Below are 17,445 nucleotides of genomic sequence, written 5' to 3'. Positions count from 1 at the left end.
ACAGCGAGTTGGCCGTGGTGAGTTGTCCTAGACCAGTGGTTCTCAACCTGTGGGTCGGGACCCCATTTGGGGTCGAATGACCATTTCACGGGGGTTGCCAGACAAGGCTGTCCACCATTTTTTCTCCCTTTTCTTTGGCCACGCCCCTAGCACCCGGTGATGTATAAGTGGTTGGGGGTCACCACAACATGGGGAACTGTATTATGGGGTCACGGCATTAGAAAGGTTGAGAACCACTGTCCTAGACCCCCCTTCCTCAAAATGCTGGAAGCTCTCTTCATGATCTTGATCCATTTACTTAATGGTAAATTGTATGGTCTGTAGCCTACGAGGAAAATAAGCATGACCAGGATGAGATGCATAACAATTGATATGTATGAGCATTTCCTTGTTTCCAAGGAATATTATTAAGCCGTGAAAACTTTCCTTTCTGAAGGGACAAGCAAAGGGACTACAGACCAAGACAGATGTTTAATTTTCTTTTCAAGAGGAGGAAAAAAGTGCCAGCATCTTTCTACATTGTATGATCCTCTGAGTAGTGATAGTTAAGATAAGGAGATATGGATAAGCCTAACTTTAAAAAAAAAAAAAAAACCACAACCCAAAACCTGACATAGCTTATTAGAACTACGTTGGGAAATTGTTACTCCCAATTCCAAGAACAAAAGAAGACCAATAATCTGAATTGAAGTTCTAAGGATCGAACGGCATAAATGTTCCACGTTAAAATGACTTTTTTTAAAAATGACATTTCCTAAAGAAATTAGATTGCAAAGACAAGGCAAGGATGGGTAACAGCTCTATAGCTTTCCTACATGTACAGGAAGTCCTTGACTTATTGGCCGTAACATTTCCGTTGCTAAGCAAGGCAGTCGTTAAGGGACTTGCGCTCCATTTTATGACCGTTTTTTGCCACAATTATTAAGGGAATCACTGCGTCTGTTAAGGAAAACCATGAGGTCATTAAATGAATCTGTTTCCCACGTTGGTTTTGTTTGTTGTAAGCCACTGGGAAAGTTACAAATGGTGATCACATGACAGAGCAACTGTTCTAAGTTCAAGTCAGTTGCCAAGCACTCAAATTTTGATCATGTGACCATGGGGCCGTAAGTCAGAAAATGAGTCCCAGGTCACTTTTTTTTTTAGTGCCGTTGTAACTTTGGTTACTAAATGAATGGTTGTTAAGTCAAGGACTGGCTGTATTGCTAAAGTGGTACAAATTTGCTTTTTGCTCCCCTACCCACCTTCCATCCATGTATAAATCCCAGAAACTGGGTTAAAGTGTTGTTTTTTTTAAAAAAAAGCCTAGAGGGGGAAAAAAAAGAAGAAGGGTGTGTTGTGGATTAAAAATTACTTACATCGTTTACAGCCACATTTTTTTATCCTTTTGGGATCGGTGATGTCATCGTGACACGCCTTGCAATAAAAGTAGGCCCTGGAACAGGGAGAGAAAGAGGATAAAACTGACGCTTCTCTCAATTCGTACAAATGAAATTAGCTCCGCATTTCCTCTCCGCGAAAAGTGCCAAATTAATAAAACACGCCAGCCTTAATTTCCTTTAATCTTCGGAAAGGTTTAAACCAGGGGTAGGCAACCTTCAAGGTTGCCTACCCCTGGTTTAGACATTTCAGAAAGGAAATGTTGGCTATGAGACACTTAATTTCAAAATCCCATCTTGGGTGTTTGAGTTTGAGTTATCCAAACACACAAGAGGGGAGGGGGGACATTCTTGGCAGAGAAACTGCAGTTTCAAAGACCCCTGATTTTCAATTTTTTTATGCATTTTTTTTAAAAAAAAGACTTATTTGTTCCACTTAGTTCCACACGGATTAATGTTCTGAAGGAATTCAAATATGGTTGTGGAAGAAATGCAGAACGATAGCATTTATTGCTGGGAATTGCAGCGCCACGCTACCTTTGCAGCTGAATACAGGAGAACAGAGTTGGAAGGGACATTAGAGATCTTCTAGTCCAACCCCCTCCTCAAGCAGGAGACCATATACCTTTTCAGACAAATGACGGTCCAGTCTCTTCTTAAAAACCTACACTCGGCTTAGATTCTGAACGCTCTCTGGATTGGGGAGAATTTCTGCTCAACGCAGTTAAGAGAATGGCGTACATTTTTTTTTTTCTTCTCTATCGTCCCAAGGATGTGTGACTGACTTAACATCTGTAGTGATTCATTTACTAATTGCAGCAAGAAAAGTCGTAAAATGGGGCAAAATTCACTTAATTAACTATCTGGCTTAACAATGAACATGTTGGGCCCAATTGTGGCAGTAAATAGAGGACTACCTGTAATAAGGAACGAAAGAAGAAGAAGGAGGAGGAGGAGGAGGAGCAGGGGGGGAGAGGAGGAGGAGGAGGAGAAGGAAGAGGAGAAGGAGGAGAAGAAGAAGAAGGAGGAGGAGGAGGAGGAGGAGGAGGAGGAGGAGAAGGAGGAGAAGGAGGAGAAGGAGAAGGAGAAGAAGGAGAAGAAGAAGAAGGAGAATAAGGAGGAGGAGGAGAAGGAGAAGGAGGAGAAAAGAAGGAGAAGGAGGAGGAGGAGAAGGAGAAGGAGAAGGAGGAGGAGGAGAAGAAGAAGAAGGAGAAGAAGAAGGAGAAGGAGAAGGAGAAGAAGGAGAAGGAGAAGGAGAAGGAGGAGGAGGAGAAGAAGAAGAAGAAGAAGAAGAAGAAGAAGAAGAAGAAGAAGAAGAAGAAGAAGAAGAAGAAGAAGAAGAAGAAGAAGAAGAAGAAGAAGAAGAAGAAGAAGGAAGAAGAAGAAGAAGAAGAAGAAGAAGAAGAAGAAGAAGAAGAAGAAGAAGAAGAAGAAGAAGAAGAAGAAGAAGAAGAAGAAGAAGAAGAAGAAGAAGAAGAAGAAGAAGAAGAAGAAGAAGAAGAAGAAGAAGAAGAACCCGAGTGACCAAACATTTACCTTTTCACTTCTTTGGAATCACTTGCAATGAAGAATCCTAGCGTTCCTTCTAGAATTTTCACGTGGTTCCCAGGATTGATTAATATGCTGGCCAGTAAAATGGAACAAAATGACAAACAGAAATCAAAAAAAAAAAAAAGAGAGAGAGAGAGAGAGAATGCTTGTAGCAGCATGCTACTTTTCAGCTGCGAAACCAAATTCGTTATTTCTTATTGCTTCGTTATAGGGGGCCCATTAGTTTGGTAAATCCAAAAAAAGAGAGAGAGGAAAAAAATGGCAACTAGAAGCCATTTTTACAAAAGGTTTCAAAGCATGAGCTGTATTGAAACACTGAGGCTGAAAGTGAGTTCAACTCAAGTCTTTATCTTAAAACTTTGCTCAAGGCCTGAGCGACTTCAGTTAGGGGTAGAAAGGGGGGGGGAATGTACAAAAAGCTTTGATTTTTTTTTTTTTGCTCTGGGATAAAAATTAACAAAATCATGATGATTGATGCGAGGAAAAATGATTCCCACGGAAAGCATTTGCTTGAGGAAAAATGCCCCAGTCTTCTGGCAGCTTAGCCCTTTGTGCCAATTTCTGTTGAAGTGGGGTGTTATTAATGGGCCCCCCATCACTCTCAATCACATGATTTATAGCGTAATACATACATACATATTTATTCATATGCTTAGGGGGAATGGTACAAGACAACCATTTACAATTGCTAAAGAAAACAGGAATCGGGTATCGTGGTTAATCATTTCTCCATCCCAAAGCCCCTTTTCCAGACCGTGGTCAATGAGTCAAAACAAATGACTCATCCTTGCTTGAAAAATCAAATCAACCGCGTTTCAAGATTTAGACTAATCTCATCGGAGTGACTTCTGGATTTATGATGTACGTTCTTCAACAGGAATGAAGACTTTGGTCAAACCAAGGGACATTTTAACAGAGCATGGCCTGGGTCTTAACCCCTGCTTTTGGGAGGAAGAGAAGCTGATCATGAAGTAACTTAACTTGTGCATCTGTAAATATGGAAGTTTTGGTAGACATTTACAGGTTTCACCCATTGAGTATTGAATGTTCTATCAATTCCAAACATGTGACATCAAGAGGAGGTGTCAAATCTACTAGGATGCAAGTGAATACATCAACCACATGTTAAGCGGTCATATATGGTCATCTCACAAGAAATATCCCCTCCCCCCCAATAGAATATGGTTATAGTTTACTGTGTCTTATTTTCCTTTGCATACAGATTCATTCTCCTCTTAGAATAAGGATCTCCAATCTGGGCAACTTCAAGACTTGTGGACTTCAACTCCCAGAAGTCTGGAGTTGAAGTCCACAAGTCTTGACTTTGCCCAGATTGGAGGCCCCAGTCTTAGAAAACTTTGATAACTGGACAGATTAAAAATGTAATCGACAAATATGTAATGTGGAAGACATTGTAGGAATGTGCCTGGTCTCTATTTAGTGAGTGCCAAGATTTTCAAAGGATGTTTGTTTTAAAGGGACTAAATCAGGGGTGTCAAACTGCCAGCCCATGGGCTGGGTGTGTCATGGCAAAACCATGCCCACCCCATTGCCAGCAATGGGAAAAAAAAAATCACAACATATCATGTGACACTGCGAGTTTGACATCCCTGGACTAGATGATTCTATGTCCCATGTGCATCTTCCCACGACCTGCTCCTGCTCCACTTTCTTAACATTTCTTATTTTAATGGAACACATCCTACGAAGGAAGAATTCTCACTGTTTCAAAAAAGCACGAGGTTAACGTAGCTCAACAAAAGGCTTGTCCAGGTGAATTCACAAAATTGGTTTCTTCCTGGAAAGTCACAGGCATGGGCAATTTCCCATTAACTTTTAATGCCCCAGTCCAAGATAATGGTTTACACCAGGGATGTCCAAACTTGGCAACCTTAAGAGATGCTGGCTGGAGAATTCTGGGAGTTGAAGTTCCACTAATCTTACAGTGGCCAAGTTGGGAGACCTCTGGTTTACACAATGGCAGTCACTGATTGTTGTAATCCGTCTGTGCTGCTGAAAAAGCCAATCCCCTTGCAATATCTATTTTCTAGGACTAAAGGTGCTTCGGAAGCGTGCTTCCCGTCTTGCGTCTCTCTGGCTTCCATTAAAGCAGACCATCTTTTTCCCAGCATGAATTTGTGTAACGTGAATTTCAGGCGAAATGTTGATGCCTCAAGGAAGAAGGAGGATCAGAGAGGTACGTGTGAGGTCTGAAGGATTTCCGCAAAAACCTTTCCAAAGCATTTTGAAAATGAATATTTTCAAAAGCAGTTTAACGGAGCTTCTAAGGGAAATTTGATGGTTGTTTTTCTCTCTCTCTCAACTCACAATTTTATCTTTGTTAAGTTAGAAAAGAGTTAAGCGTGCATGCAATGTTTGTAGGAAACAAAGACTGCCATGATTAGAATCAATTGGGACTTAGTAGAAAACATGTTTTAAGGGAATGAGACAGCGAAAGCACATATATATGAACACGGCACAAACAGTGCGAGATACACACGGTAGAGTTTCCTGGGATTATCTTTTGAGAGTAAATGGATCCTGCTTCTTTCTGCTATCTGCTCGTAAATGGTATTCTTCTGGAAATATTTGAAGGGCACATAATTTTGCAGGAAGATCCTGTGGTTAGACACAATGCTGCTAAGTGGAAACTGTTTTCAGATTTACTATCAGGCCTAAAGTATCTAGCATCTCCACGATTGCGTTGGAGAAGAGAAAAATAACCGGCATTAATTACAAAATCTCCACTTCTCTTTCCTAGATCGATAATGACAAGATGGTTTCAATAGCAGGTCAATCCATCTAATTCCATCCAAAACCTCTTTTACATCTTCCTTGATTATTGCTAAGGCAATTAGCAATAGACGTGAACGATGTAAAAGAGGTGGATTTTTTCTCTCTCTATGAAACAGCTAACCTCCAGTTGCCATTGAATTTAACCTGAGATTTATTTTCAAATATGGAAGTTCTCTCTTTAGCTTTTTTTTTTAATGTAGCAAAATGTTTTGCTTTTTAATTTTTAATTTGTTTTAGGAGATAAGCCAAAGATCCAAAGGATGATCCTGAGCTTAATAATTAGTAGCATATATTTGCGTAAAAGAATATATTATTATTATTATATTATGTTATTTTGTTATTTTGTTGTTATTATTATTTTGTTGTTGTGGTTGTTGTTGTTGTTGTTATTATTATTATTATTATTATTATTATTCAGATGTTCAGAATAGGAATGGCATTTTTGTCCACCTATCCAGTCCTTCCTAAAGCCCTGAGATAGGTACATGTGGATGTTTGATGGTGTTAAAGCGTCAGAGGATGGAAGCTGTTCCAAGTAAAGTTGACTTTTGCCATTGACTGATGGCAAATTTGTCAATGTTGATGGTATTCAAGAGGTGCTCCGGTTGTTTTGGGATTATTAAAATGAGAGCCGTGGTGGTGCAGTGGTTGGAATGCAGTATTGCAGGCTAATTCTGCCGATTGTTCAGCAGTTCAATCCTGACCAGCTCATCCTTCTGAGGTCGGTAAAATGAGGACCTAGGTTGGTGGGGGGTAACAGGCTGACTCTGTAAACCACTTAGAGAGGGCTGTAAAGCACTGTGAAGTGGTATATAAGTCTAAATGCTATTGCTAGTTCTATTATTAATCAATATTGAGTTCAGAACCAGTTTGGTGTGGTGGTTAAGGTGGTGCCAAGCTAGAAACTAGGAGAATGTGAGTTCTAATCTTACCTGGGGTACAAGACCAGCTTTATGACCTTGGGCTAGTCCCTCTTTCTCAGCCCTAGGAAGGAGATGAAGGCCAGAGCACAAACCACCTTTGAAAAATGTTGCCAAGAAAACTGCAGGGACTCAACACTGACTTGAAGAGAAAATCCTTGTTATTATTATTAAAACAAAATACAAGGAAGGGGGTCCGATTGTTCATAAGATGGGTAACCTTTTTCAATGTCCAAAATCTGGGCTGCTTTAGGCCTGGCAGACATCTTTAATTGTGCAACTTCTGTTGGGGCAGATTTCCTGAATATAAATCATATTTTTTAAAAAAAAGCGGTGATAAAAAGATGCAAAAGCCACGGGGAATTCAGGGAGATTAGCACGTCATACGCAGGGTGGAAGTGTCGACATTTTGGCTGGACCCCAAATAGCAAAATCTAACCTTGAATGCAGGAAATAGATTCCTCTCTGGCATTTTGTCCCATACAATTGCTAAACCATATTGAAAGTTTCAGATATCATATCACACAATTATCAGAGAGGCATTTCTATCCCTGAATTTTATTCCTGAGTTCTCATCATTTAATTATTTATTTTCTCAAGTTTCTACCGTTGTTCCAAAGTAAAGGGTTCTTTTTTTTTAGTTATTTGTTCTCGATGGGGAAAAACTAAAAGCTTTATAGTTCCTCTATCTATTCTTATTATTCAGTATTCTTCCATTGTAATTTGACTTTTAATATACAATGCAATCCACATTTCAGTTTTATTTTGCCTGTTTATCATGAATAATGAATTTATGTTGATTATGAATCCATGTTTTAATATACATATATATTTGGTTTATTTCTATATGGAGCATTGGTCGCTATTGCTAAAATCATTGCCAAATTAACATCATATTAAAATACTAAAAGCTGCATGTAATTAAACAGCAAGCAAAATTCGCAGTTCTTTTCCTTCCAGCCTGAAGTAATATTTTCAATTGTTTTCTGTTAAATATTAATTCAAATGAACTTCAGTAAGATCAGAATTAACGATAGTCCTACTGCGATTGGCCAGAAAGTTAAACTTCAGCTGACATTCTTCTATCTCCCAACTTAATGTGGCTCTCATTGTAGGATAAATGAAAGACAGAGTGAACTATACGGCAGAAACATCCGTATCATTGTAAAGAAACTGATCTAAAACGGTCCTGTGAATATTCATTCGTTATTTAACTACCATTTAGACTAGTGGGGAATCCTGGCAGCTTGAAATCCACAAATTTTAAAATATCTGAGGTTATGGAACACTGATTTAGGACAAGGGGACATATTTAATAAGGCAGTGGATATTATTTCCTGCTAGGAAAGTGTAAAATTTCAGTAGAACTGTACCTGCCTTAGCTCAATCTTAAGACAAATTTGAAATGTGGGTCAAACTGTTCAACCGTTGCTCCATCCATGAAATTAAAGCTTCCAGTTCTATGGGTCAAACTACATGTTACATTAAGCACAGAATATACCACCAACTCTTATGTTTGATGGGCCGTAAAGATGCTGGGTTTGTAGGCTGGAAAGCAAACAGACAGGTTCAAGAACTGTGCCATGTGAGAGAGTGAGCTCCCGACCTCCCCTCAGCTCCTGCTAAACATGTAAACGTGAGTAGATAAATAGGTACCACTTCAGTGTACAATGGTCTTGAAACAGAGATGAGCACCATCCCCTATGTCAGGGGTTCCCAACTGGGTGTGCAAGACAACATTCCAGGGGATGTGAAAACTTCCAGGGGGTTTGGAAGTTTCAAAACTATAGTGTATATGCATAATTTTTTGGTAAGGGGTGTGAGAATATATCAGAAGCGTTCTAGGGGTGAGGTGTATAGAAAAGGTTGGGAACCGCTGCCCTATGTAGTCAGAGTAAAATCCACAGGGATTCCTGACTTCTGAAGTAGGATCCCTAGATTGCAATCTTCATAAACACAGGGGATGGGATCTTGTCGCTTGCATCATTTTGACCAAAACAATGTCACAACATCATTCTGCAAGGGTCTCCCTCCATTTGGGTCCAATGTTGCAACATGCATAGGAAAAAATAAGTCTTGTATTGCAGTGGTATAAATCTGCTTCCCTCATTCTGATCAATCTTCTCTTACCCTCAAAGCTGGCACCGCTTCTTAGCATTTTACTTATGTTGTTTGCTGCCTGGACATTTTTTTATCCTTTATTCCTAACATCCACGAAGGAGATAGAATTTCAGAAAACAAATGGCTGGGGGTGGATAAAATTAAGCTTTAAAAAAGAAAAATTCTCAGCCTATAATAATTCTCTCTCAATTTTCTTTGGAGCCAAAAAGAACAGTAGGTCAGTTACTGTATACGTTACATGCTTAACGCAACATGCAGTTTAACTTTCAATCTCCTTCTGATAGTTAGAGACCCTTCTTGTAAATAAAATGCCAATATTTTCTTTTAGGTCTTGAACACTAGGGAAGCTAATGGCACATCAACTGCTCTAATATTTCTCAAGGAAAAAAATGAGAACAGAACATTAAAATGTATATTGTTGCATCAGCGAATAAGTCCAAATTTCTGTCTTGTATGTCTCAGCACTGAAAGCATACTCAAACATCTACAATATTCTGAACGCAGATATAGGTAGAATATTAATGCTTTTCAATGGGATGAGTGACCAAAAAAAGCCATAGTAATAACTTTCATGCTATGGTAGATGTGCTGTACCATTCCCCGTGCAATTAAGATCACAATAAAATATATATTTTCACCCCCACGATGCAGTGCTGTATTTAGTTTAAGAGAGATGGGACATTCCTGATTGCAAGCAAAGTTTTCTTGAAGATTGGTCCACAGGTTATGGCAAACAGTCCCCTAAGATCTCCTTAAAATGAACTTTACTCATTGAAGTATTTATGAATGACAGAAAAAAAATACTTTTTTTTCCTTTATGAGTTTCTGGAAATCATATAGGGACATGCACAAGTATTGGTTTTGGGGAGCAAAGAATCTCTCTGCTAGCCCTCTCCAGGATTTTTCCAGCTAATGTTAATACAGGTTTACAAAAAAGAGGAAAATAAATCACCATAGACACCAACGAGAAGGCAAATGACAAAACACGTAAAGCTACAGAGCACTATTGCTCACTACAGCAAGCTGTTCTAAGTGTTGCTCCCAGAGAATTAAGTCTTTCATCATAAATGGGAATGGCTAAAAGATTTAGGAGCTGTCTTTTACGATGCCCAAATTTGCTTTCCATCAAAGTGGATCAAATCCAACATCTTCCGAAGCCGAAGAGTGCCCACGAACGAGCAACCGATGCTCTAACTTAAGTGAGATTTGTGTCATTCCATACTGGGAGCAAGGCAGAACACTTTTCAATCATACACTTTTTTTTTTCTCCACACAACTAGGCATGCCTTTACCACGAGGTTCAAAATTACTGGTAAACAAGAAGCCATTTAAGAGGTGCAACATCTGCAGATCCTTGGAAGATGCCAAGTGTTGCAGTAACTTCTCTGCAGTTGGATCATATGAATAATGCCAAACTGTCAGGAAGCCAGGTCTCTTGTTCACAAATCTACTCCAAATCCACAGGATAGAAGAACGAAACAGAAGAAGGTCACAGACTACATAGAATGAGAAGACAGAAGCGGGAACAGGAGAAAAAAAATAATCGATTCGGGCGTATGCCATTCAAAAAAGGCTCATCAGGAGCGGTTAAGAAGGAAGCAATGCCAGGGTGAAGTTGGAGGCCTTCAGATGAATGAAATTAAAGAGAAATCAAAAGGGATTTGGTGACCCATGCCTTGTTGTTTTCCAAGACACAACAACTGCATGGAAGGTTGGTTCACGTTCCGTACTGAGTATCAGCACGATGAACGCAAAACAGACCGGCACAAAGGTCAACCCAGTCAAATATTCCAGTTTTTCTACAAAAAAAGCTACACAAAGGGCCTTCGTTAGAGCTGTAGTAGCTTCCGGGTGGGGTGATATTTCAGTTATTCTGATTCAGTGTTAGGCTCAAAACTGAAAGCGAAACAAACAAAACAAAACAAACAAAGCTGAAAAGGCATTTGGACTCTACTAATGAATAGCGGAAGGGATGGTATGGAGCACCGCGTGGAACAGAAACTCTGGAAGAACGTTTGATGCGGGAATTTGAACAAGGGGGGGCAAACGTAAAAGCAACACGTAGCAAAAATTAATAGACACGAAACAGACACTGTTGCAACAAAACACAAGCAGATAAAACAGAGGAAAAGGAGTACTGGACAGGAGAGACAATTTTCCTATTGAATGAAATCTGAGATAATTTTTCCTATCACCTTAATCATTTCTCCTAAGGCAACGGGACTAAATTTAATTTATACGGAGCGTTATTCCTGCAAAGAAGTTAGTGCAGAAGACACACATACACCAAAAAAAAAAAAAAAAAAACAATGAAGAAACCAACTGTTGCTATCAAATGTTCTCTCCTCTTTGAAACTTTGGGGATATATATATATATGTGGGTCTTTGGTTGTTTGGGTTTTCTCCCGCGTAAAATTGGAAGTGTCTTGGCAATGTTTCGACGAAGTCCCATTCGTCATCTTCAGGCTGGTGTTTTCAGCTTTGTGCTTCGAGCAGCAATGTGTGGTCTTAGCTGCTCGAAGCACGAAACTGAAAACACCAGCCTGAAGATGACGAATGGGACTTCGTCGAAACGTCGCCAAGACACTTCCAATTTTACGCGGGAGAAAACCCGAACAACCAAAGACCTATATACATATATATATATATATACATATATACTATATATTTTATATATACATATATATACATATACATATATATATGAAAGATAGACAAAGGTGTTATCTTCCTGTATTCTTGGTAAGGAATTAGTCCTGAAGTTAGAGAAGGATTGGAGGTAGGGTTGAGGTTGGAAGGAAAGATAACGAAGAGAGCATACCGTTTTCGGCTTCTGCAAACGACAAGAAAAAAAAAATTGCAAATCAAACATTTGGAGAAGAAATGAACGGACACCCAAAAAAAAAAAAGGCCGAAATGAAATAAATAAATAAAAGTTAATAACCCCACAACACTTTTATTTTGAAATTTTCCAAAGCTATTTTCCTTCCTTTTTTTAAAATTTATTTATTTTTTTTTTAAAAAAAGGAAGTTGTGTTACAAATGAGGACAAATAAAATGGAGAGAGACAAGGAAAAAAGTCCAACAGAGGGACAAACATCGGGGGAGAGGATGTGAGAGAAGAATGTTATTTTTTTTTAATTATTATTTTTATGTTCCACTTTTTTTTATTAGAGCTGGCAAATAAATAAATAAAGCCACCCCCAAATTAGAATTTGACAAAAAAAAAAAAAAAGAGAGAGAGAGAGAGAGAAAGAGATATTGTGGCTTTTTAACGGGCTCGTGTGGAATTTCACCGTTATTTTAGAAATTTTCTCAAAAAGTATAGTTTTTTTTTTTTACTTTTTTATTTTTCCTTGAAAATTCAAGGAACATCAAAGGCCTATGGACTATATTTCTTAAAAAGAAAAAATTCAGCAAGGTATCCTTATTTGATCCAAACGGCCAAATATTCCATGGCGCATAGAACCAAAGCCGTAGTGAAAAAAAAAAAAAACACAACTGCAAAGGGATGTCAGCAGGATACCTTGATTCTCAGATCCATCATCCAGCTGGAATTGGAAGAAGGACCAATTTCGCTGCTTGTTTTCACAATACACACATTTTGTGTGGGGACAACGGGCAACGCATCCTCCCCAAAGATTCAGTCAACAAGGTGAGCATGTTGCTATGGGCTATGATTTTCCACATGTCAGAAACATGATTTAAGGTTTGAGCAAAACTTTTAGCAGACCATTTTCAACTCTATGTATCTACTGCTGAATAGACGTGTTGATATGACTATAGGATCAGTCATTGATGACCTTGGTTCTGCTTACCTGCATTTAAAAGAAAATTCTGCTTGCAAATCACTCTTTCAAGCCTTATCTGTCTAAATTCCCTGGATTCTTCCTTACTCTAGAAGAGGCTAATCCAGAGGTCTTCAAACTTGGCCCTTTTATGACTTGTGGACTTCGACTCCCAGAATTCCTCAGCCAAGCACAAAGTCCACAAGTCATAAAAGGGCCAAGTTTGAAGACCCCTGGGCTAATCTAATATGTAATCCTCAAGTCCTTTTGAAGGCCACAAAGAGGGTCCATTCAATTAGAGGGGAAAGAGATTGTCCAGTACTTCTGAAAGGAAAATGGCGGCTGTTACACACGATAGTAATTTGCAAAAAAAGAAATTACGGCAAAGGAACCGACATGGAATTCATGAATGTAAGTGCTTAATGAAAGCTTGGGCAAGCAATTGTTGTTAATATTTCATGTGTGTTTGTTATCCATTTTAGTAATGAGCAGCCTGGGTCAAAATCAAGTTTTGCTTTTTCATTTAGATTGTATCAAGGGAGCTGCGGAGGGCCAGCATTTATTTTCAAGGCATTCCTGAATGAAATGGTGAAAAGGCTGACGCTCGTGCTTCTTGGAGGTGGGACGACTCTAAAATAAATTAATATTTGATAACATAAAACCAACATATTTTGTTTTGTTTCGCTTTTGCATATTGTTTCTTACAAGGGATGCAAATGACAAAACAGGGTTACGATTGCCCCAAACGTTGACCTAACTAGAAAATTTGAATCTGGGTTTTACGAAAAGCGCACACTTCACAAAGCAATGAAGAAGAAGGAAATAAAAAAAACTGACAGGGGGGGGGCGAAACCTATCAATAATGTGGAAAGAGAACATTGTTTTTTTAAAAAATGACAGGGGCAAATGATAGGCATCAAAGAACCGATCTCTGCTGAAATTACATCCTGGTGCTAAGATATCTTGGTGAACAAATATAACATAGTTATATTTGAGAAACTCTTCGTTTGAGATGTTGAATTCCAAGGATCTATTTCGGTGTTTCTCAACCTTGACAATTTTAAGGCATGTGGACTTCAACTCCCAGAATTCCACAGCCAGCCATGCTGGCTGTGGAATTCTGGGAGTTGAAGTCCACATGCCTTAAAATTGTCAAGGTTGAGAAACACTGATCTATTTCAAGGCTTCTTCTAATTTTCTACTCATCTTTGATTCTTTGCATTTTTCAAAGCACTTCCTGGTCACATCAGTCGATCCAGCAGGTTTGATCAGTTCTGTGATAATAACTATGATGGTATGTCAGATGTGGCTGCCAAATGTTACCTTTATCATTAAAGGAGAACATTTATAGCTCAGGGTTAAAATGAGGAGTCCTTGGTGCTCTCTGAGCTTGGTGGTTTTCTTGCAGATGTTTCAGGACCCAACTAGGAAACATCATCAGTGCTAGAAGGGATGGTATTGGAGGAGGAGGAGAAGGAGAATTGTGGGGTCCCTGGTGCTCTCTTGGTGGTTTTCTTGCAGATGTTTCATTACCCAATGACTAGCATTGATGATGTTACCTAGTCTGCATAATGAAATGTCTGCAAGAAAACAGGCTCAGAGCTCACACCTCATGAAGGATCCCTCAAATCTACCACCGAAGTCAGCAACTCATCTTCTACTAGGATTTTAGTCTAAGTAGGAGAAGAAATAAAGGAGAGGGTGGAAAAAAAAAACTTTGTTCACCTTGAACTGTGAAAAGGGGAATTTTTTTCAGCAGAAATGCTAACTATCTTGGGTTAGTATCTGTTATAATGGGGAATGGAGTTACTTTAAAATGGTCTTCCAAATATGATTTCTATAATTCCAAGCTTGTAATAATGGACCAAAAGAAGCCGTAGATAAATTTTCTGTTGAACTTGAATAATGATCTGGCAGAACATGTTTACTTTTTTGTGAAACATTTCTCTATTTGCCTGGTGTAACAGACAGAACTCTGTGATCTTTGAAGCCAAGCTCTGCCCTACGACTCAAATTGCATCGATCCTATGTATAGATTTATGTACGTCACTTGGAGATACTTACCCTGGTTAGATTGTACTGGGTTATGAATAAGTTGTAGAATTACCGAGAAAGAACTGAACTGGGATTCTAAGTTATCGTTCATCAACTCTGCCAAGGTGCAATTTTAACTGAGAACTTCCGTTCTACATTGCAGGGGGACTGTTTTAAGGGCAATTTCAATTAAAACCATCTATTAAAACCATCAATTCATCAATTTTGTTGGAATTTGATTAGGTATATATTGGCACCACGATGTCAGAGTGCCTGGAATATAAAATTCTTTTATAAATATAAACACCCATCCAAATAGCAAGAAACAAAGAAAGGAAAAGAAGGAACGAAAGAAAGTAAGAAAGAAATTCAAGCAGGCCAAATAATCAAAGATGCACGATGAAAATGTTTTGCTAGACAGTTACATACCTGCTTTCCCGTTCCACCGACTTATATTCTATGGCTATCATTAAGAGTTTTAGCTTCGCAAAGACCAGCCTGCCAGAAATAAAATGGAGGAAGGAAAAAAAAAAGCAGAATATTTTATTTATTTTGTTGATATCATGAGTACTTTGCTGTTCTTAAGGTTGTCTACATACAGACCTTTATAAAATGTAGTTTAGCTCTTTGCCTGCACTCCTCAACTTCGTCAAAGTCTCTCTGACCTTTTATAACAACAAAATACTTACATCAACAGAAGTTCTCTATATTTATCTGGCTGGAAAGATCTCAATTATTCATAGGAACTGTGCTTTGATACACCTCTGAAGCCCTTTCCCCCATATGCATTTTATGTTCAGATTCTTCCCAAAGCAGAAATGGCATCATAGGTTGCTTTCAAATCTATTTTAACTATGAAGCATCAGAAACATGGTGATTTTTAACACAGATATACATTAATAATTTGCTTTACGGAAACCATGATCGTCTTACCTTCCAAAAAAAAAAAAAAAGGAATAAATTACTCTATTTAAATCAGAAGAGAAGGGGCTGACATAAATTGGAAGTAGAACCTATATGTTTAATTCATTGAAATATGTAGGAAATAACTATATCTCTCATTTTCTTGATATAAGTAAGTATAAAATAACTATACCTCTTATTTTCTTGATATAAGTATAAAATATCTGTTTTCTTCATATAGTATAAAATATGTATCTGTTATTTTCTTGATATAAGTATAAAATATGTATCTGTTATTTTCTTGATATAAGTATAAAATAACTATATCTTTTATTTTCTTGATATAAGTGTAAAATAACTATGTTATTTTCTTGATATAAGTAAGTATAAAATAACTATATCTCTTATTTTCTTGATATAAGTATAAAATAACTATATCTCTTTTCTTCATATAGTATAAAATATGTATCTGTTATTTTCTTGATATAAGTATAAAATAACTATATCTGTTATTTTCTTGATATGTATAAAATAATTGTGTTATTTTCTTGATATAAGTAAGTATAAAATTATATCTGTTATTTTCTTGATGTAAGTATAAAATAACTATATCTGTTATTTTCTTGATATAAATATAAAATAACTATATCTGTTATTTTCTTGATATAAGTATAAAATAACTATATTATTTTCTTGATATAAGTAACTATAAAATTATATCTGTTATTTTCTTGATATAAGTATAAAATAACCATATGTTATTTTCTTGATATAAGTATAAAATAACTATATCTGTTATTTTCTTGATATAAGTAAGTATAAAATAACCATGTTATTTTCTTGATATAAGCAAGTATAAAATAACCATATCTGTTATTTTCTTGCTATAAGCATAAAATAACTATGTCTGTTATTTTCAGTGTCTTGCCTTATGATTTTGGAACTTCTCTTGATCCATTAATGCAGGGATCTTCAAACTTGGCCCTCTTAGGACTTGTGGACTTGGCTGGCTGAGGAATTCTGGGAATTGAAGTCCACAAGTCATAAAAGGGCCAAGTTTGAAGAACCCTACATTAATGAATACAAATGATCAGTCCTCAACATACAACTACAATTGAGCTCAAAATTTATGTTGCTAAGCAAGACATTTGTTGTGAGTTTTGCCTCATTTCCCAACCTTTCTTGACATAGTTGTTAAGTGAACCACTGCAGTTGTTACACTGGTAATCCGCTTGTTCAAGGAATCTGACTTCGCCATTGACTGTGCTTGTCAGAAGATCATTGAAGATGATCATCACATGGCCTCTAGCACATGGCAATCGTCCTAAATACATGCTAGTCGCAGAATGTCGACTTTTGATCACAAGATAACATTAAACAGCAAAGACAGGCAAAATTCAGAATATCTAAAAGGTGGTGAACGCTTTTGAGAGATTTGGACCATATAGCATCAACCTTATCAACTCTCATCTTTACCTTTTCTACTATGTATTCAAAATGGACAGTGATTAATATTTATGTGTGTGTGTACGTACATACATACGTACGTATACATATGGTAAACATATATAGATATATATGTATCATGAGTATATGTGTATGGGTAGATATATATTTTCTTTCAAAAGCAGGCAACAGAATTTCATTTTTAATATGGGCCAGGGTGCTCATAGTAAAAAAATGACAACAAAAGTTATATTATCTTATGTTCTATGCTTGTAGAGCTTGATCAATTCCTTCCCAAAATCAAGCACAGTTCAGCTTTTGTGCCCTTTCTACATGCCTAAAATATTCATGCAGCTAAAATCCACTCCAAGTAAGGCAATCGCAGTCCTAAGTCATGACGGGCATAAAGTTGGTTTTCACATGATCAAAGCAATTTCGTGAGCTTTTTTGCTGGGGTCATTAAGCGGAACCCGTTGTATGCTAGGCAACATTTTTGCAGGAAAACTG

At 37.6% G+C, this 17,445-nt stretch overlaps 1 protein-coding gene across 6 annotated transcripts in view; it reads right to left on the bottom strand.

Moving 5' to 3' along the window:
• The window catches only part of LOC120310651 (calcium-activated potassium channel subunit alpha-1), a 251,828-nt gene that overhangs the window by 101,981 nt on the left and 132,402 nt on the right, over nt 1-17,445 (bottom strand). For 4 of the 6 annotated variants that reach the window (XM_039349289.1, XM_039349291.1, XM_039349292.1 and 1 more), the window contains 4 exons: nt 15,019-15,087; nt 11,589-11,600; nt 2,916-3,002; nt 1,359-1,435 (listed from right to left, as the gene is read on the bottom strand). In XM_039349289.1, coding sequence (XP_039205223.1) covers nt 1,359-1,435; nt 2,916-3,002; nt 11,589-11,600; nt 15,019-15,087 — 245 coding nt within the window. The remainder of the gene's footprint in view (nt 1-1,358; nt 1,436-2,915; nt 3,003-11,588; nt 11,601-15,018; nt 15,088-17,445) is intronic. The other 2 variants (XM_039349290.1, XM_039349293.1) reach the window with 1 other exon arrangement.

Source organism: Crotalus tigris, unplaced genomic scaffold, assembly GCF_016545835.1.
Source record: "Crotalus tigris isolate CLP2741 ecotype Arizona unplaced genomic scaffold, ASM1654583v1 scf7180000018252.723642, whole genome shotgun sequence".
Classification (NCBI taxonomy): domain Eukaryota; kingdom Metazoa; phylum Chordata; class Lepidosauria; order Squamata; family Viperidae; genus Crotalus; species Crotalus tigris.
The sequence above is the reverse complement of the archived record's forward strand: the minus strand, read 5'-3'. Positions and strand labels throughout refer to the sequence as shown.